Here is a 22,388-nt window from a genome sequence, read left to right as displayed (position 1 = left end):
TTGTGGAAAATAGCAGATCTACAAGCTCTACTAATTTCAAATAGCCATATCCCAGAGGCTTCTTTTGTCCTTGTTTTCATCATAGATTTAAAAACAGTGGTGGAAAGTAACTAGTACATTTACTTAAGTACTGTACTTAAGTACAATTTTGAGGTATTTGTACTTTACTTGAGTATTTCCAATTTCCAATACTTTTACTTCTACTCCACTACATCTCAGAGGCAAATATTGTACTTTTACTCCACTACAATTATTTGAAAACTTTAGTTACTTTTCAGATATACATTATGATATAATGAAACATACATTAACCACTTTAGCCCTATTTTATACATAAGCTATTTGCTCACAAGCTCACAACGCGTCGCGATGCGACGCGTTGTGAGCTTGTAGATCTGCTATTTTCAAATATTTAGTAATTTTACTTTTGGTGCTTTAAGTACAATTTGATGCCAATACTTTTGTACTTTTACATTTTTAATTTTGGACTTTTACTTGTAACAGAGTATTTTTTATATTGCAGTATTGGTACTTTTACTTAAGTAAAGAATTTGAGTACTTTTTCCACGTTTTCATCTATGGTTTTCATAGACCTGGGTTCAGGCTGTTTATTTCTCTCGCAAAACCTGGCAACACTGGACGTGACGCAATTGAAGTGCGCCCGGCGCGCGGTAGTGACATCGTTGTTATGGCGGATGTTACAAACCTATAACTCTTCTGTAACCTCGCATCACCAGTCTTTCCATAACTCTGTGGTACAAACACACAGAAAACACAGAAAGAGACACTAGTTAGTATTATTATGTGTCCTGTTGTTGTTGTTGTTGTTGTTGTTGTTATATGAACGTTATAAACGTGTACTTTGTATGAACGTGTGTTTGTGTGTGACTGTACAACAACAACTACACACCAGCGGGAGGATTATAAATAACGCACAGAGTTATAAACATGGACACAACGTTCCAGGTATGAATATTACATATAGTGGTCTAAAGTAACCAATACATTTACCCAAGTACTGTACTTAAGTACAAGTTTGAGGTATGTTTTACTTTACTGGAGTATTTCCAATTTTCAGTACTTTTCCTTTTTTTTTTTTTTTTACTTGATTTTACTTGAAAATAGCAGATCTACAAGCTGTGAGCTTGTATCTACCATTTTCAAATAGCCAAAATATATAGAGCTAAAGTGGTTAATGTATATTTTGTAATACAAATCGAAATCTACAGTAACTATAGTAACTAAAGTTTTCTAATAATTGTAGTGGAGTAAAAAGTACAATATTTTCCTCTGAGATGTGCCTCTCCAGTACAGTAAAAATACATCAAAATTGTACTTAAATACAGTTCTTGAGTAACCTGGGACCCCCAAATTGACACGTATTAGCCCGCTGACCCTCATTTGGAAATGATACACCAGGGACCCCCATAAGAGTGATTCTAAACCATTTTAATACCAAGGACCCCCAGTTTGATGGCATTTTTTATCTCTGGAACCCCAGTTTATACTTTAAAATCAGTATTAATTTAACTCTTGAGAGTGTGCAAATGTTCCTTTTTTACACTCAGAGTTGCAGACCTGTAAGGGTCCATTTGGTTCCATTTATACACTCAAAGTTACAGGCCTGTAAAGGTCCATTTGGTTCCATTTTCACACTCAGAGTTACATACCTGTAAGGGTCTATTTGGTTTCTAACTATCTATCATTTAGCTGGGGACCTCCTGGAACCCCCTCAAGGACCCCTGGGGGTACCCAGACCTCACCTAGAGAACCACCGCCATAAATGATGTTGAGAATTAGTTCATGAGCTGTGTTCTAAAGATATCTAATAGGTGTAAAAACCTAGATTTGATAGGTTAAGTGATACAGAGAGACTTGCTTGGATTTTTTTGCGCTTGCAAAATATTTAGAGAGAGCATCATTGTGGGTAATAACAATATTTTCTTTTTTTTTAAATTTGTGCTGTTTTCTGTGTCCCAAGAAGTGAATGTGATATTGTTTATTGATATTATTTAGTGTATTATAATGTTTTTTAGGTCAAGGACTCCTTAGCTGAGAGAGAGAGAGAGAGAGAGAGAGATGAAGCCGAGTGCCGCGCTATGAGCTTGTAGATCTGCTATTTTTGAAAAATCGGGAAAATGTGTGCAAATCTTTCAATATATATATATATATTTTCAAATCTTTGCTTCTCGGGGTCCTTGGAACAAAATATTTTGAGATGGGGGTCCGCGGCCAAATATATACCTAAAAATGTATGTTGCTATATTAGTGGTGCTCCAACTTTTTCATGTCAAGAAGAAGAACCCCAAAAAATATATGTATTTGGCAGCGGACCCAAAGATATTCAAAGATTTGCATACATTTTGCACAAAAACAGATTTTCCAAAAAATAGCAGATGTACAAGCTCGCTATGAGCTTGTAGATCTGCTATCTTTTGAAACTTCTTTAATTCATTCACTCACTGACTCACTCATTCACTCATGAATCCATTCCAGGTTCCAAATACTCCAGCAGCAGCAGCATCCATGTCTTTCCTGCAGCGCTGGCTGTGTTCCGGTTCCAGCGGTTCTCTGTCACTGAGTACAGAGTCAGACCATCAGGTTCCAGTGGCTGTCATCGGACTCCACAGATACCTGTCCCCTCCTCAGCATCAGTGAGTAGGCCTGTCACAATTATTACATCATCGTCCATTCGCAAGTATTTGAGATGATCACAATCATTTTTGCATAATCGTCATAATCTTTTCAGCGTCAGGCAGAAAAAAATCTAGATTACGAAGCCTAAAAAGGCCAAACAAAATTTGTATTCATGTTTCCAATGTTCAATGCCAAATACACAATGACATCAAATTGAAAGGTAGGGTAAGTTATATTATTTGGTGAAAATAATAGGTTGAAGCACTATATTGTGATAGTAATCATTGCTATAGAGTGTTTGTTTAGTAACAGGGGTCTCCATGTCTCCACAGCACTTTTATCAACAGAAAATACATTTTAAGTGAGTGACAAAATGTCTCTTTTTTATTCCAGTTTTGTCTGCTCATTTATTTGTGTCATCACTTCCAATTTCACTTGTTTAATCTGTATCCTGTCTGAGTTCTCTATCCTGATTGGATAAAATTGGTATCCTGACCTGAAAATGCATTTTCTGTTTAATAAAGAGCTGGAGAGACAGAGAGACTCCTGTTACTGAACAAACACTCGATAACTATCAGAATATAGAGCTATTTAACACTGCTTCTGAACAAACACACTATAGCAATGATTACTATCAGAATATAGAGCTATTTAACACTGTTACTGAACAAACACTCTAGCAATGATTACTATCAGAATATAGAGCTATATAACACTGTTACTGAACAAACACTCTATAGAAATGATTACTATCAGAATATAGAGCTATTTAACACTGTTACTGAACAAACACTCTATAGTAATGATTACTATCAGAATATAGAGCTATTTAACACTGTTACTGAACAAACACTCTATACCAATGATTACTATCAGAATATAGAGCTATATAACACTGTTACTGAACAAACACTCTATAGCAATGATTACTATCAGAATATAGAGCTATTTAACACTGTTACTGAACAAACACTCTAGCAATGATTACTATCACAGTATAGAGATGTTTAACACTGTTACTGACAAACACTATAACAATGAGTACTATCAGAATCTAGAGCTATTTAATACTTATTGTAATATAACCAAAGAAAATCACTTACCCTACCTTTTAATCGCAATCATTTGTACAAGAATGAATCATCAACTTAAATGTTTGTAATGGTGACAGCCCTCATCAGCACCAGTCTGACTCCGCCCACACCTCCTATGACATCACGCTGACAGACGGAGCGTGTCGAACCAAATGCCTCCTCCATCACAGCCTGAACGGCCTGGTTCACAGCAACACGCTGCGGAGCGGCTCAGACGTCATCGTCACGGACTGCCGCTTTGTCTACGACGAGAGGAGAGTGGGCCGAGGTCACGTCTGCATCACAAAGGTCACGGTCTGCGCTTCTTCTTCTGTGCTGCCGACCGTGATGGATGTGAACTCCCTGCCTCTGGTGGCGGCCAGAGGGGACGGCATCGGGACGTCGGCGACGGTAAGGCCTGTTGGCTGTCGCGATTATTATTAGCCTGCATCGCTGTTTCCCAAACGGTGGGTCAGGACCCACGTTTTGCTCACGAACCAGTTTTTATGGGTTGCGAGTAAATATCCCCTTAAAACTATTTCAAAAGATTCAAAAAAGTGTAAACAAAAAAAACATCACAACTTTTCATCAATTTAAAACAATTCCAACATTTTTCAAAAGTATTTCATGATGAAATAATAAAATGAAAATCTTAAAACAAAACGTTTAAGAAGTAGTGAAAATAGCAGCTCTACTAGCTCACAACGTGTTGCTTCGTGCCACGTTGTGAGCTTGTGGATCTGCTATTTTCACTTGTTTGGGTCCCGGGCAAACGTCTAATTTCTCCTTTGGGTCTTGAGCTAAAATGTTTGGGAACCACTGGCCTACATAATCGTCCAATTATTTGAGATAATCGCAATTATTTTGCATTCATTCATTTTGTCCCAATCGTTTCCATGTTGAAAAATGTTCATACATTGTCAAATATAAAAAAAAGATGAAATGGCATATCACAAGCATATTTGTGACTTGTTGTATGCTTGTAGATCTGCTATTTCTGCAATAAATGTAAGCAGAAAATTACTCAATATGTCAGTAATTTCCTTGTATATTTCAGTTATTTGTCATATCTGCCAAACATAAAAATTATGTTCCAATGTTCAATGCCCCCCCCCAAAAAAACAACACAATTATATTGTTAATTATTATCACAATTATTTGTGTGACAATAATGGTCAACTTAACCCATTAAAACCGGGAAAGCATCTGTGTCATTTTAGATTTTAGCGTTGGCTATTCAAAAATAGCAGATATACTGTACAAGCTTGTACATCTGCTATTTTTGACATTTTTGACAAAATGTTTAAAGTGTGAGAACTAGTGATTTAGAAGGCATTTGTAGAATGGGCCTCAGGTCTTAATGGGTTGTCATCTGTGACAGGCTCTGCAGCATGACACCACGCCCCTTCAGCTGAGCAGGAAGCACTACCTCCCTCTGTGGAACGATGAGGACCCTGAAGGCAGCGTGTGGTGGGGGGCTTCTCATGACGGACCCCCCTCTGATGTGGTGCTGGACGGTGAGATGATGTGAATGGATGGATGGATGAATGGAGGGAGGGGGGGATGGATGGATGTATTTTGTTTGCTCAGTAACTGTGTTAAATAGCTCTATATTGTGATAGTAATCATTACTATAGAGCAGGGGTCTTCAATGTTTTCAGGCCAGGAACCCCCTAGCTGAGAGAGCGATGAAGCAGGGACCCTCTCTGTTTTGTATAAAAGTGTGTTTCAGATAAACTTTTGCTGCTCTTTTTTCCCTATACAACTCTTTGCCAAAAATAATTCTCCTCAGAAAAGGGATGCTAAGGTTCAAGTGGTTAAGTAAAAAAAAAAATCATATAACACAAAGATTTGGCGGACCCCCTGTAGTAACTCTGAGGACCCCCTAGGGGTCCCGGACCCCCTGTTGAAGACCCCTGCTATAGAGTGTTTGTTCAGTAACTGTTAAATAGCTCTATACTGTGATAGTAATCACTACTATAGAGTGTTTGTTCAGTAACAGTGTTAAATAGCTCTATATTGTGATAGTAATCATTGCTATAGAGTGTTTGTTCTGTAACAGTGTTAAATAGCTCTATATTGTGATAGTAATCATTGCTATAGAGTGTTTGTTCAGTAACAGTGTTAAATAGCTCTATATTGTGATAGTAATCATTGCTATAGAGCAGGGGTTCTCAAACATTTTTTATTCCACAACCCCATTTTATGGGGGAATTTTATTGGCGACCCCACACTTTATTTATAGTATTTATAGCTATTTTACGCAAAGAGGTTTGGTGTAGTTTTTCAAAAATAGCAAGATCTAGACACACACATGCCCTTGCAAGGGCATTTGTGTGTGCTGTCTTTCCTGTGTTGCTGCTGCTTCTCAGACGGAGCTGTATGTGTGTATGAGGAGTCAAGTGGTCGTCTTTGACGTCCTCTTCACGCTGGTCACGACGAGTCGATGACACCACTTTTTCCCCTTTCTTGATAAATAGGTACTCTTTTCTAATGATTGAATGGCAATCCACCTGAACACTTATTTTCTGTTTTATTAAAGAGGTGGAGAGACATGGAGACTCCTGTTACTGAACAAACACTGGATAGCAATGATTATGATCACAATATATAGAGCTATTTAACACTGTTACTGAACCACTCTGTAGCAATGATTACTATCACAATATAGAGCTATTTAACACTGTTACTGAACATACACTCTATAGTAATGATTACTATCACAATATAGAGCTATTTAACACTGTAACTGAACAAACAAAGTTGGATCTGCTACTTTTAATGTCTCATACAACGTCTCAATCTTTTGTGTGACGCTGTATGATCAAGCAGGGTGTTCATTTACGAAACAACACAAACAATGTTGTTGAAATATGGAGAATGGAGATAAGAGGTTTCTTCATGACAGTTTTTCAGAAAACTGTTAGGATTTAGAACCAGGTCTTAGGGTGCGCTCCCACCGCACTTTTATTTTACCTCTTGGGTGGAATCTGCCAATGCTTTGTCAATGTAAATGCGTGGATTCACGCAAGAGCGCATCTTTCTGCCTGTCGGGCAGACCTTGCGTGTATGCTTTTCCCCCTCTGTCCAATCGGGTGAGTCGAAAGCGGACCGACCCAAGACGTAACATGGTGCTCAAGGCAGAAGGTGGTGCGGGCTACGGGGTGGGTCACTCCCGTTTTTTAGAATCCGCTGGCTGCAAAAAACTATGGCCGCGCACAACCTGCACTTAACAGCACAGCCAACCATGTTTTGGCGGGAGCGCGCCCTTAATGGGCTAACCAAAAAATATCACTTACCCTACCTTTGCACTTCCACTGTGATGTACTGTGTTTTTGGGGGGGAAATCCTCATTATTGTTTTATTATTCGCTTTATTCTGTCACTTCTGCCACTTTTCGCAGTTCTGGCTGAACCGCGCTGTCGCTTTTTAAGAAACTCGGACATATGGTAGATGGTCATGAAAAACGATCAAGAAATAATTCTCACAATCTTTCGTCCAAAGGTGGCGCTATAGCACTCAATTGAAAATGGCAACTTTGAACAGGTACAACTCATGCCCTGTTTGACCTACAGCCATGAAACTTGGATACACATATGCGTCTCCTTATGCTGAACAACTTTCACCCTCTGACTTTTGACCTCTGACCTTTAGATCTCCCACCATTTTGAATTATATGAAAAACAGTCATTGGCTCCTAACTTCTGCATTTTTTCACTTATGGAAAATCCGTTGGAAATTTTTGTAGGCAGTGGTCCAAAGTTCAAGTGTCAAACGTTTCGTGCAGATTGCTCAAAAATCCCAGGAGGAGATAGATTTTAACTATTACAGTTTTATGAAAATTATTCATCTGTGCCTAAAACATACATGCAGACTCACATTTCTTTGAAACTTTGCAGAAATGTACAGGGTCATTCCAAATATCACTGAAACCAATCTTACTCCAATTGGCCAAAAGGGGGCGCTATAGCAATTTTTTGAAAAGGCAGACTTTAAACAGGCATAAGTCATGCCTCGTTTGGCCGAAAGTCGTGAAACTTGCTTACACATGTGCCTTGACTCATGAGGAACACACGTATCGATTTGACCATTAAGCTCCGCCCTTAGATTTTCCGCAATTTTGAGCAGTTTGAAAAATACTTGTTTTTGCCAGTTCTGGCTTAACCGTGCATACGCTTTTTACGAAACTCGGCCATATGGTAGATGCTCATGAAAAACTACCAAGAAATAATTCTCACACTCATTCGTCAAAGGGTGGCGCTATAGCACTCAATTGAAAGTGCCAACTTTGAACAGGTACAACTCATGCCCTGTTTGACCTACAACCATTAAACTTCAATACACACATGCGTCTCTTCATGCCCGACAACTTTTGTGGTCTGACTTTTGACCTCTGACCTTTAGATCGCCCACCATTTTGAATTATATGTAAAACAGTCATTGGCTCCTAACTTCTGCATTTTTTCACTTATGGAAAATCCGTTGGAAATTTTTGTAGGCAGTGGTCCAAAGTTCAAGTGCTAAACGTTTCGTGCAGATTGCTCAAAAATCCCAGGAGGAGATAGATTTTAACTATTACAGTTTTATGAAAATTATTCATCTGTGCCTAAAACATACATGCAGACTCACATTTCTTTGAAACTGTACAGGGTCATTCCAAATATCACTGAAACCAATCTCACTCCAATTGGCCAAAAGGGGGCGCTATAGCAATTTTTTGAAAAGGCAGACTTTAAACAGGCATAAGTCATGCCTCGTTTGGCCGAAAGTCGTGAAACTTGCTTACACATGTGCCTTGACTCATGAGGAACACACGTATCGATTTGACCATTAAGCTCCGCCCTTAGATTGCCCGCAATTTTGAGCAGTTTGAAAAACACTTAAACCCAGGATTTTTCAGCTATTTGCGTGAAACTGTATCATCTGTGTGATCTCCTTTTTCACAGTTACTTGTCTGTTGGGCCAATGGCGTCTCCCTTAAATGAATGCCTCACAATCTCAAGGTCGCCAGTTCAAGCCTCACTTGATGCAGACTTAATTTAAGTTGAATTGCAAACAACATGACTGTATCAATGAATACATGTGCAAATGGTAAAGATAACCTGAAATGCTTATTTGAGAGTACGTTTTTTCAACGTATGACATACTTTATCTGAAAATAGCTGATCTACACTCTCACAACTTTTCATGGTTTGTGAGCTTGTAGATCGGCTACTTTCACTAGTTTTGGTTCTGAGGAGATGTACAATTTCTTCATTGGTAAATGGTTTGTGAACGAGTGATCTTAGTGTTAGTGAAACAGGGGCTTGGTTCATGAAAGAAGGCAAGAGTTTATGATCTTCAACAGACAATATCAGCCTGGACAAAGCTATAGCACTATAGGTAGTGTTGCAGCCTATTAGTCTGAAGGTTGAGAGTTCGAATCCTGTTAATGGCAGTAGGTTGAGATGTCCAATCAAACCATTATGTTTCCATCTCTCTCTCTCTTCAATCTATTGTTTCCATGTCTCTCTCTCTCTCTATTCACTGGCCCCGTATTATCGCTGCTTGCAGCTATATTTGTGTTTTGTTTTTGTGATTTTCCTTCAACAGTGTCTAAGATCATCCTGGTGAGTGAGCTGGAGTCCTGTGCAGGATACCAGCGCAAACTACCTCCTCTTCTCGTCAGGATCCTACAGAAATCTAGACTGCGCTACTATGGAAAGTCTGGACACAAGATCCCTTACCCTTATCAGGTGAGGTGCACAACATCCAAGAGCATTTCATTTCAACTCATTAACCTTTTAAGACCGGGAACGAATCTGTGTGTATTTTTTAGGCTATTCCTTTGGCTATTCAAAAATAGCAGATATACAAGCTCATAGCGCGGCACCGAGTGCCGCGCTATGAACTTGTAGATCTTGTTTTTTTTTTTTAAATTACACCAAACCTCTTTGCGGAAAATAGCCGATCTACAAGCTCACACATCGCCTGTTTTTGGTTAATGTTCCACACCAGAGTAGGGATGCTAGGTAGGGATGCATGTGGTTAATGTAAAAAAAAAGGCTGCCCCCCCTGTAGTAACTCTGTAGACCCCCTAGGCTCAGGGGTCCCGGACCGCCTGTTGAAGACCCACGATTTATGTGATCAGTTGCCAAAAGACTCAGTATTAGGCCTATGTTGTATGGAGCATTTAGATTTCACTTTGTGTTTTTTTATATCATTATTTTATTTGTATTGTATTGTTTTATATCATATTATATTACCAAGACAAGTCCCTAAGTATTAGTGTATAGTCCTATAACTGTATACAGTATCTGTATATATAATGTTTTTATTATTGTCATTCATCATTTTATTTTCTCGCTTAACATTTTTTTTCTTCTTCCTTATAGGTAGCACAATATGTGGGACAAGTCCCAACAACATGTTTGGCTGCTTGTACCTTTTATAAGTCAGTGACAAAATAAACTAAGTTGTTGAATGTTTGAATTGCAGGCGTACTTTGAGGTTGCAGACCAGAGTGGCATAATGTCTCTGGTTCTGTGGAATGAGCTTTGTCCAGAGTGGTACCAGAGACTGGGTGTCGGGACGGTGCTCTACCTGCAGGGCTACACCCTGAAGGAGAGCTACTCCAAGAGGTCCAGGCCTCAGATGCAGCATCACAGAATGAAGATATTTCACTCAGTAGGTACGTTATGTGTTAATTTTGACAGCAAATTTTTATTTAATTTAGTCATAGTCTTTTGTAAATTAATTTTATTAGTTTAAAGCTGGCCTTACACTATAAGACTTTTTCAGTCTTAAACGATTTTGAAATCTGGTATCATCACATTACAAGATAATCTTTCAAGATTCTCTTATCAGAATGAATGAATAAAGTTACATATTACAATCCGTACATTTTCATATACATTAGCATATTAAACGTTTTTTTATGAGCATGCCATACACTGACTGGCGATTGTGGAGAATCGATTCAGTGTGTTTTTTTCGGACAGCCAGCTGTGCTCCTGAGCTGCGCCTCGCCTCGCAACACACACACACACACACACACACACACACACACACACACACACACACACACACACACACACACACACACACACACACACACACACGATGCATTGCGTCAGAGCAGATCTACAAGCCCACAACGCGTCTCATATGATCCGCGGCACTTGTGGTCTTGTGAATCGCATAATGTTAACCGCTCCACACCATCGTGCGGCGAAAAATAATCCTGGCTGTCACAGAGATTTCCCTTGCAACATTTTGCAAAATCCATGGATTTAAGAACTATGAAGGGTGTACCAAAATTAAAGGTTTTTTTCTGAGGCATTAGATGGCGGGCCAGATAATGAAAGGCTAATAAAAAAATGTACTGGAATAGTACAATACTGGTCAAGACAGAACGCCTTATATTGGCCTACATTTGTTACCCTCTCACACAGAATGAATCATAATAATGTTTTACATAATAATGTGTAAACGGGCTGTTTTTCCCCCTTTCCATTTGTGAACAGTAATACAGTTATTATGGACTGACCATGTAGTAAAGCCGACCTCATTATAATTATTATTATTCAATAATTTGAATGATTTTACTTTTATTCTCATTATTATTACCCCCTTCTGCCAGACGTACTGTAGGCTACAACGTCACATTATTAACTCATTCAATGCCATGCTTATTTTTGGAATTTTAGCTCTGAGTGCCACAGCCAAAATTCATTGTAAAAAAAAAAGTGCTTAGGAAGCGAGATACAGCCTTTTTAAGTTATAGGTTAAACAAGGAGTGGATGGAGCAGCAAATCTTCAAATCATCATATCTTGGGTTCTGAATATGTTTTTCAAAAAATAAAAAAAAAATAAAAAACTTTTATTTTGAATTTTCTTTTTATTTTGAATTTTTTTTTATGACGGATTTGACGGATTGTGGCGCTCTGGGCGTCAGGCCACGTGACGGATTTGACGGATTGTGGCACTCAATGAGTTAAGCATGATTCATCATAGGATCGCTTTGCAGATCTACCAGCTCACACCGCTGCACAGATTGAATATATTTGGGGCGCAACACCTTTGTACGTCGAAGCATAAATTGTTCGTTACTGGATGGATTGTGCTCTGTACTTGTGCAGCAGCAGAGAGACAGACTGCTTGAGATCGCTAAACATGAATCTGCTACTAGTTCACAAGAGAAATGACACACTATCCAAAAGTATAAAGAGGATATGTATGTGACAGTGCTGAAAGCAGGGCTTTTAAAGATGAATATGGACAGCAAACTATGTGTTTATCTTACCTGGTGTCATCAATGCAAAGCCGTTGTGTTAGCAAGCCAAGGAGTATAATTTTAGACGGCACCACAAGATGAAGCATGGAATGGTACCAGGCAAGTCATATAAAAGTTTAATAAGCATCTTTCAGGTGGGGATAGATTCTCTATGGACATTATAGCTATAATAGCCTATATGTAGGACTGTCAGTTCAATATTGTAAAATGAAAAAAATGAAATCATTATTAGAATCATTTATTTTAATATAAAAAATGGATCCAACGCAGCTGCACCTAATTGTCCATCCTACATAAACAACGTGTGTGCGCGCGCGTGCGTCGTATTTCTCTCTGTCCGACCCCCGCTGCAGGTGTTCCATACAGTAGCGATCCAGATAAATATCAAACATGTTTGAAAATCGCCTGAGCGGCCCCGACCGTCCTTTGAGCAACTCGGGAGGGTTCAGATTGGATCTTTGAACCCCCACACTAGACGATATTTATGCCCGAGATTCGCCCCCGATCCTAGGTAGGGTACGCCCGATTATCTCGTAGTGTAAGGCCCTCTTTAGTCATATTTTAGTCATCTGAAAAGTTTTTGTCGACTAAATATCATAAAACGTTTGTCGACTAAATCTACAGTTGATTTTGTCGACTAAAATGTATTTTGGCAGGCCTTGATGGCGTCGTAATGGCAGATTTTACACTTGGCTGCATGCTGAAAATAGCCTCTCTACAAGCTCGTAGCTTGTAGATCTGATATTTTCAGAGCACAACACCCGAGCGCAACTAAACTTACTTGTCTTTTAGTTCTACTGGATCTCTTCTCCACTAGTCCTAACATTTTAGTCTAATTTTTATTTGTTGACGAAATTGTCAGTATATTTAGTCTTAGTTTTAGTCATCATAGCTTAGTTTTTATTTCGTTTTTGTCAGTGAAAAAAGGGAGTCGGCGAACATTTTTCGTCATAGTTTTAGTCGATGAAAGTAACACTGGTTACAATATGTCATCACACAGATTGAAGATATTTCTTTTTTTTTATAACTTTGTGTTTATTGAGGATACTTCAAGTAGTTACATTTATCACTTTTTTCAATAAAATAAAACAAAACAAATCATAGAACAGACATTTACAAGAACTTTGGCAAACAAATACAAAAAACAAAAAACAAAACAGAAAATATATTTACATATTACCTTATTTAGACCTTTGTGGGGGTGCACATTAACCTCATTTTCTTACGTCATCACATCCCTTCTCTTAAGATTATGTATATTATCCATTTTTCCCATCTTTTTTCATAGAGATCTTCCCTTATTTTCAGTTTGAATGTCAATTTTTCCATATCCTGAATATTGTCCACTATATTTCTCCACTGTGTATAGTCCGGTGCGTCAGTCTTGAGCCAGTTCCTGGTGATAGCCTTTTTCCCAGCCGCTAGGAGGATTTTGGCTAGATAACAGTCTCCTGGATGTACAATTCCCTCCATATGACCCAAATACATTACAAGACAAGAATGGGGAATTTCATAGCCTAAAACCTCACATATTGTTGAGTGCAGAGTTTCCCAAAAAGGCTGGATTTTCGTACAGCTCCAGAAGACGTGTGTATGATTAGAGTCAGAGTTTCCGCAGTTTCTCCAGCATAGCTGTTGATTCTTAATTTGTTTGCTTTTAATCTGGGGTGTGATAAAATACCGGATTTGATTCTTCCATATGAATTCCCTCCATCCCTTTGACTGCGTTGTTGTCTGATGCATTTCCCACATACCATACCACGTCTCCTCCGGAATCTCCTCACCCAATTCTTTTTCCCATTTACTCTTAACATATATTGTTGAGCATTTTTTGGATTCCATCAAGCATGAATATACTTTAGATATGGTCCTGGGTACAACTTCCCCATATGCCCGTATAAAGAGTTTTATTAAGGGATGGATTTCATCCTCGGCTGTTTTAATTTTCTTGTTATAATAGTCTCTTATTTGTAAGTATCTAAATAAATCCTGATTTGCCAAATCGTATGTGTTTTTTAATTCCTCAAAACTTATCATTTCATTTTTCTTAATCAACAGGCACATGGTTGTCACACCCAGTTCCATCCACTGTCTAAACCTCAGGTCCAGTAGCCCTGGCTTAAATGCTCCATCGTATGCAACCCATTTCAACAGGCCAAGTTCCTTTCCCAGTTTCAATTGTTTTACAATGGAGTACCATGTATTTAAAGTGTAGCTTGTTATTGGGTCTAATTCTATCGCACTCCTTACCCCTGCCGGAACCTCCTTTTCTCCAATACAAGTTTGAATCGGGAATGCAAACCCAGGTGTCTCAATTTCCTTCCACCGAGCCGTGTAGTCTGCACTACACCAGTAAATAAGTGGGCGCATTTGTGCTGCATGGTAATATTCTCTTAAATTTGGGAGAGCCATCCCTCCTTTATCTTTGGGCAACTGTAATGTACTGAATCTTATTCTAGGTCTTTTTCCTTCCCAAATAAATCTTGATATAAGTTTATCCCATTTCGTAAACTGAGTAAGTGGAACCGGCACAGGCAAGGACTGAAACAGATACAACAGGCGTGGCAAGATATTCATTTTTACCGCATCTATCCTATCGCTAAGCCCCATCGGATAAGTAGTCCATCTTTCTATGTCTGTCTTTATATTATTGTCAATTTCCTCGTAGTTACTTTTGTATAATTTTGATAGATTTTTAGTGATATTTATGCCTAAATATTTAATTGTTTTTGCTCCCCAATTTAGGTCCATGTCCTTGAGTTTCTGGTCTGGTGTGCAGTTAAGCATGAGAATCTGAGTTTTGGTTTTGTTCAATTTGTAGCCTGAGTATAAGCTGAACTGATCCAGGGTCTGTATAAGATGTTCAAATGAAGACACTGGATTTTTTAAATAGACCATTACATCATCGGCAAATAGGCTTATGACATGTTTTTGGTTATTAATTTCTATCCCCTGTATTGCTTCCTTCTGCCTAATCATCTGTGCCAGTGGCTCGATGAAAATCGCGAACAGCGAAGGTGAAAGATTACAACCCTGCCGACAACCTTGTTCTAATTCAAATCTATCTGTCAGTGAGCCATTTATTTTTATTCTGGCCGTAGGCTTGGTATAGATTGATTTAATACATTGAATCGCCTTTTCTTGAAACCCAAATTTCTCTAATGTTAGGAACAGGAACCTCCATGAAACCTTATCAAAAGCAGAAGCTGCATCCAGGCTAACCACTGCTGCTGGTGTCTTGTTTTTGTTTATTTTGTGCATAATGTGTAGCGTTCTTCTAATGTTGTCTTGTGTTTGCCTGCCTGTTACAAAGCCAGTCTGATCTTCGTCTATCAACTCTGGTATAATTGACTGAAGCCTGTCGGACAGAATTGAAGTATAAATTTTATAATCAACATTCAGCATCGAGATTGGCCTGTAATTCTGACAGTAATTCCTGTCTTTGTGCGGTTTCGATAAAACGGTAATTACAGCTTCCTTCCAGGAGGGGGGAGTAGAGTCATTCTGTTTAACCCAATTGCAAGTGGAATGTAATAGTGGGGCCAGTTCTTTGACAAATTTTTTATAGAATTCACTAGGGAACCCATCTGTTCCAGGGGCCTTAGCTGCTTTAGCATTTCCAATGGCTTTGGTTATTTCATCTATAGTTATTTCCCTTGTCATTACCTTGTTTTGTTTTTTGCCAATGTTGGGTAAATCCAAACTATCTAGGAATGCTCTAGTATCATCTTCGCTGGAGGTGGGTGTTTGAGTGTACAATTCTTTATAGTAATCCTTAAATATATCTTCTATCTCTCTTGGTTTGTATTTTAATTGGTTTGATTTGGGGTCATATAATTTATGAACTGTTATATCTGCCTGTTGTTTCCTTAGGCGTCTTGCCAACAGCTTCGCCGCCTTAGGACCTGTTTCATAGTAGTTTTGTTTTAAGTATCTTGTTTTCATCTCAACCTCCTGCTGTAACAGGTCTCCAATCTTTTTCCTCACCTCTGACATTTGTTTATGAATTCTATTCTCGGTCTTTGATTTATGTTTTTGTTCCAAAATTTTCAATTCCCCTACTAATTGTTTATATTTTGCTATTCTTTCCTTTTTTATTCCACTTGAAATTGCAATTAGTTTTCCCCTCAGGACAGATTTCAAACAATCCCATAAAATTGCTGGATTAGTTTCATCGTTAGTATTTTCAATCAAATAATTTTCGATATCTTTTTTGATTTGTTCTACTACTTGGGTATTATTTAGTAGCCCTGCGTTCAATCTCCATAACGTATTTCTCTTTCTGTCTGACAAACAAACCGTCATATATACTGCACTGTGATCAGACACATCAGTTACTCCAATATAACAGTCTTGAATTAGTTCCCTGTTTTCTTTCTGCGTGTAGAAGTAATCTAATCTGCTATATACAGAATGGGTTTGTGAGTAGTGGCTATAGTCTCTCTGCAGGGGGTGAAAGTCCCTCCAAACATCTATAAAACCCATTTCTTCCCATGTATGCTTCACTAATTTTGATATAGGTTTTTTACTTCTATTAAGGCTGGTTGTATCTAAGTTGTAGTCCATAATAACATTCTGGTCTCCCGCACACCAGCATATTCCTTCTGCTTCCAGTGCTATAGTATCAAATAATAATTTGAAAAATTGCTTGTCGCTTTCCGGTGGTGCATATATATTTACCAGTGTTACTTTTGACTCATCAATCGTTCCTTTGACAATAATATATCTTCCCTCCTTGTCTCTTATTTCTTTTTGAAACTCAAATTTAACTTGGTTGGAGATTAAAATTGCAACCCCCCTTTTACGTGTGTTAGTATGTGAACTATAATAAGCATGCTTATATCCAAATTTCTTCAATTTTTCATGCTCTGTTCGTGACAGATGAGTTTCTTGCAAAAAAATTATCTGTGTCTTTTCTTTCCTAATTTTAGTCATCACTTTAGCTCTTTTGATTGGGTTTCCCAGACCATTCACATTCAAAGACATAAGTCTAATCTCTTGCTTCGTATTCATGTATGGTTATATAAAATTGGAATGTACAATTGGTTATAGCGTTTCCCCCCTAGGTTAATACTGCGGTCACATACAAAGGTAACAGTGATCAAATATGTAAAGTGCAAAAACATAAAATAGTATCCTTCAGTTATATCTTGAAATAAACACAAAAACAACAACAACAAAAACACCTTGGACTTCCAAAAAGAGATGTCAACCTCCCTCGCCTCCCGTTGACCTCCTTCCATTTTTGTGGGGGAAAACCCTACATTAAAGAGGGGCCCCCATCCAGTATCGATTACCCCAAAAGGAAAACCCATACTAGGTTGAAAAGCTGTTCCGCTTCCCTTCAAACCAACCAAAAATCTTTTAAGTATATTTCCCAGTGACAGATATAATGACAAATTATTTAAACAAATTCCAATCCCAAATACCTTCTTTTTGCTCGATTGCCTGTGCACCCACGCTTCTTATAAATGAGTCATCCCCCATTCCCCCCCCCCCCCCCCTTTCCACTTATATCCACACACACACACACACACACACACATCCCCCCTCTCCCTCTTAACGTTTCTCCTTCTGGCTTCAATTTCTCTCTCTCCACCCCCCCCCCTTCTGTTTCTCCTCTCCATACATTCCTCAAATTCTTTCCCTCAGCTGTCTCCCTGCTCCAAGCACCCACCCGCACACGCCCCCACACACACACACACACACACACACACACACACACCCACCCACCCGCCCCCCGTCCCCATGCACACATCTAAACAGGGAATGTACATGTTTAACACCCTATGTTAACACTAAATAACCCCATTTGTCCCCCTTTTTCATTAATTAAACTCACGTCGTTGGATTACTTGTCTGATAGAAAGTCAGTTAACATATTTCTGCAGCCTTCCTCTCGCGCGCTGGCCCGTCTCCGTGACTCGATTCCTTCTTCTATCAACTCTTATCCAAGAGGCGAGTTTGGCCGCTTGTAGATTTTCAATAAGAGTGGTTCTTCTTTCCTCTCCCGCATCTCCGCCGCCTCCGCCTCCATCCGTCTCGTCCTCGCCGCCGCTCCCCTCGCCGCTCTCCACGCCGTTCACCACGCCGCTCTCCACGCCGTTCACCACGCCGTTCTCCACGCCGCTCGCCGCGCCGTTCTCCACGCCGCTCGCCGCGCCGTCCCCCACTCCGTCCTCTGCATCCTGGTTCCCCACTCCTCTCTTACGCATGTCCTTGGCTGCATCCTCGGCGTTGTAATAGATAACTTTCCCAGTGTCCCAGTGGATATGCAGCTTGTCGAAGGGTGTATTGAAGCCAATACCCTTTGCTTTTAATGAACTCTTAATGTTTGCAAAGGATTTTCTTATTTGCATAACCCTGTCAGAGTAGTCATGGTCAAAGTAGATTCTTGTTTCGCCAAATTTCACTACTTTCTTTCCCCAAGCTGTTTTCAGAACCTTCTCCTTCACATCGAATTGCTGGAAGTTGATGATTATTGATCTCGGTGGCTTATCTGGGCTACGTTTCGGTGCCAACGCCCGGTGGGCGCGCTGTATTGACAAATCAATGTCAATTGCCAACTCCTGTTTTAGCCATTCGGCCATGAATTGTGCCATCGATTCACTTCCCGATTCAGCTTCTTCTGCCATATTATAAATCCTCATATTATTTCTTCTTTGTCTACTTTCTAAATCGTCTAATTTAATTATCATCTTATTTCTTTCTTCCAGCAACTCCTGTAGTGTTTGGTTTACTGCTGTGCTCCACAATTCCACTTCTTCTGTGCGTTCCAACGCGGCCTCCATTGTAGTCTTCTGCTCATCCATTACCGTGTTAACTTGGGTGAATTTCTTATTAATGTCCTCGCTGAATCCAGACAGTTTACTGTCCATTTGGGCTGTAATTTCTTCTTTGAATGATCTCAGGTCGTCCTTCATTTCTTTCCGAAGGGCCGATATCTGATTGCTGATCCCATCCAAACTTGTCTGAAGCGATTCCATGTTTTGTTTGTTAGCTTCGGGCGCTAACGCGCACTTCTCTCCGTCTCTTTTCTGGTCTTTTTCTTTTTTCTTTCTGTCCTGGTTTCTCGTACTTTGTCTTGCGCTCATTTCCCATCAGTTTATACTCTTATAGTCCTGTTTTCTAGTTTGTAGCGCGATTTTAAATAAGTTGGTGAACGGGAGCTCTCAGCTTTACGCGACCGTCCTGTTCGCCGCCATTACCGGAAGTCAGATTGAAGATATTTCACTCAGTAGGTATGTTATGTCACTGGTTCCCAAACCTTTTAGCTCGAGACCCAAAAGAGAAATTAGACGTTTGCCCGGGACGCAAACTAGTGAAAATAGCAGATCTGCAAGCTTGCAACACGCCGCTTCGCGAAAAAGTTGAGATTTTTTCTCTTGACATTTTTTTTAAACTTTTGAAATAATATATATTTATACAGTATATATGGGAATAAAAAAGAGGAAATGTACTCGCTTGGTCCGTGACCCAAACATGGGTCCCGGCCCACTGTTTGGGAAATAATATGCATTATGTCCTCACATAATGAAGATATTTCACTCAGTGGTTATAATCTATAATAATATAATAATATAATAATCATATTTGAACTGGGTACCCTCCATCCTGACAAGCACTTGGAATTGTAGCAGTTGAGGCATTACATTTAGTTTGACTTGATTCCGCAGATAAGTATTGTGATACAAGCTCACAACACCTCGCAAAAGCCTGAGTAGATGATAAAAGGACCCAAAGTTTTTTTGAAAGTGAAATATCCCTTTAAATTGTCACTTTACTGTCATCTGGGGACCCCCCCAAAATGATGTGGGGGGTCATGACCCTCGGGTTGAGAACCACTGTGTTATGTCACTGACAGGCTTTCACTCCTGTGTCGACTGAAACTGTGACGAAAAATGTTCGTCAGCTACCCTTTTACCACTGATTAAAAACTAAATATACTGACAATTTCTTAAAACAAATGTTATGGAGGGACTGCTGGAGAAGAGATCCAGTAGAACTAAGACAAGTCATTTTATGCGTGGCTGTGTGCAGTTGTCGCTCTCCGAAAAAACCTTGGCGTTAGACAGAAAAATGCCCTTAACAGGGTTGTGAGGGGGGCTAGCAAGATTGTGGGGGTACAATTCAGCACACGGGAGGCATGCGTTAATCCGACAGACCTTTTCTCCGACTATGTGGCATCCGCGTGCGGTTAGGGTTAGGGTGCGGGTTTGGTTTGGGTTTACTGTTTAATGTCGGAGCACTGCGCTGTCGGAGGAATGCGCTGTCGGACTAACGTATTGCACCCCAATTCAGCTGTCTGAGTCATATACATGACCATCAGGTGCATAAGAAAGCATCAACTATTAGAGTGGACAGCTCTCACCCCCTAGATCCTGAATATGAAGTATTGCCTTCCGGCCCAAGGTTAAAGACCCCTGCAACTAAAAACAATAGCTTCCATTCGTGCCATCAATAATGGCAGCAGGAGGAGCTAGCTATTCGTAGCTATTATTACCTGGATCTTGTGATCATGTCTATGTCTATATTGTCTTGTGTATGTATATTTACTGTGTCTTGGAGTTTCTTATCATTATCTGCTGTAACATAAATTGCCCAGTTTGGGACATAATACATTTGAAACTAGCCAATCTACAACCTTTCTGAGTTTGTAGATCGGCCATTTTCGGCACACAGCTACTGTTAGTATAAATCAGGCATTACGCCCCGTCAACATATATTTTAGTTGACTAAATCAACTGTAGATTCAGTCGACTAAAATCTTATGATATTATTCAAATAAAACTAGACTAAAACTAAAACATTTCAGGTGACTCAAATGTGACAGAAAGAAACAAAATTGATTTTTCTTCTTTTTTTTTTTTAATCTGTCAAAATTAACACTGTTTCACTCTCATGTTTTGTACTAAAATATACGTACAAACCTTCCACAAAGTAATGTTGGGTTTGTGACATAACAGTAGGATCTTGTCCTTGTCCACCCCCCACCCTAATGTAATATCTTTGTGTGTGGCAGAGATTGGCTTGAACCCTTGGAGTCCAGCTGCAGCCATTACTGTCGTCCCACCCAAATGTGTTCCGTCTCAGTGGGGGCTTCCTGAGGTCTCCTACCAGTTTACCAGCAGGTAAAGATGAGGGGGCGGCCATAGCTGAGTGGTTAGTGAGCCCGCCTAGGGAGCCAGAGGCCCTGGTGCCCCAGGTTCGATTCCAGGCCAGGCCAGCATATGTGTCGATGAAATGAAATTTGTCCCTGAGCAAGACTCTTAACCCCTAATTGCTCACAGGTTCTCATTGGAAACAAGACCGCAAGGACTTTCATGAACAACCTGTTAAAAGGAATTATCCTTATCCCCCCTCTCATCCCATTATAGCCTGTTTTAGAGCAGTGGTTCTCAACCTGTGGGTCAGGACCCCCAGGGGGTCGCAATGCAAGGCGTTGTAAGCTTGTAGATCATCTATTTTCTATTTTATCTGTGGAACTGAGTCAAAACAAACGTAATGCTTCAACTCCTACTATGCCAAGTAGGGGGGTCCCCAGTTAAAATATGATTATTTTTGGGGGGTCACTCACGGCCTGAAAAGGTTGAGAACCACTGTTCTAGAAAGAAATACCCGATCCAAAACAGACCTGTGGCCCGACCGGGTCTAATAAATGTTACAGGCACAGAGAACATTTTCGCTGAATTTCTTATACCGTCCGTTCTATCAGATAATGACATTATTATAATAATAATAATAATAATACATTTTATTTATAACGCACTTTACATTCTCACGAATCTCAGAGTGCTACAATTAAAAGCAAGGCATAAAAACAGCATACAGTAGGCAGCAGAACAATTACAAGAGACCCAACAAGGCTAAACTAAAGGGCCAAAATTTAAAAATTAAAACTCAGTACGGAAAACAAAAAGGTCATGAAAAATTAGAAAAATGTTTTTTTTAAAGGTAGGTTTTTAGTCCATTTTTAAAAGCATCAGTGGACTGTGGTGCTCTCAGGTGGTCTGGGAGGGCATTCCACAGACAAGGGGCTGTGTGACATTATGACCACAGACGTGCTCCACACAGATGACGTTCCAACTGCATCTTCCCCAGTGGCTTTTGTGTGCGTTTCACCTCGCTAAAGAAAACCTCCATGGTGTTCAGCAGTGCAGTGCGCTTGAGATTGACTGCTGTTTCAATCGGCTGTAAACGTTAAACTTGGCTCGTTCAATTTGCGAGAACAGACAATATGGGTTCTGGAGCGTAATTACAATGCACATCTCGTGTGTGTGTGTGTGTGTGTGTGTGTGTGTGTGTGTGTGTGTGTGTGTTTGTGTGTGTGTGTGTGTGTGTGTGTGTGTGTGTGTGTGTGTGTGTGTGTGTGTGTGTGTGTGTGTGTGTGTGTGTGTGTGTGT

The 22,388-nt window shown here is 39.7% G+C and overlaps 1 protein-coding gene across 2 annotated transcripts in view; it reads left to right on the top strand.

The window, feature by feature from the left end:
- Window positions 1-750: 750 nt before the first annotated feature.
- The window catches only part of LOC311035484 (RPA-related protein RADX-like), a 35,086-nt gene continuing 13,448 nt past the window's right edge, over window positions 751-22,388 (top strand). For both annotated transcript variants that reach the window (XM_084043723.1, XM_084043722.1), the window contains exons 1-7: window positions 751-966; window positions 2,497-2,654; window positions 3,809-4,121; window positions 5,092-5,227; window positions 9,303-9,445; window positions 10,188-10,380; window positions 21,008-21,116. In XM_084043723.1, the coding sequence (XP_083899849.1) occupies window positions 949-966; window positions 2,497-2,654; window positions 3,809-4,121; window positions 5,092-5,227; window positions 9,303-9,445; window positions 10,188-10,380; window positions 21,008-21,116 (1,070 nt within the window). In that variant the 5' untranslated portion in view covers window positions 751-948. The remainder of the gene's footprint in view (window positions 967-2,496; window positions 2,655-3,808; window positions 4,122-5,091; window positions 5,228-9,302; window positions 9,446-10,187; window positions 10,381-21,007; window positions 21,117-22,388) is intronic.

Source organism: Gymnoscopelus microlampas (genome assembly GCF_963454915.1).
Source record: "Gymnoscopelus microlampas genome assembly, chromosome: 19".
Lineage (NCBI taxonomy): Eukaryota > Metazoa > Chordata > Actinopteri > Myctophiformes > Myctophidae > Gymnoscopelus > Gymnoscopelus microlampas.
Note: the sequence above shows the minus strand (reverse complement) of the source record. Positions and strands in the feature narration are given on the sequence as shown.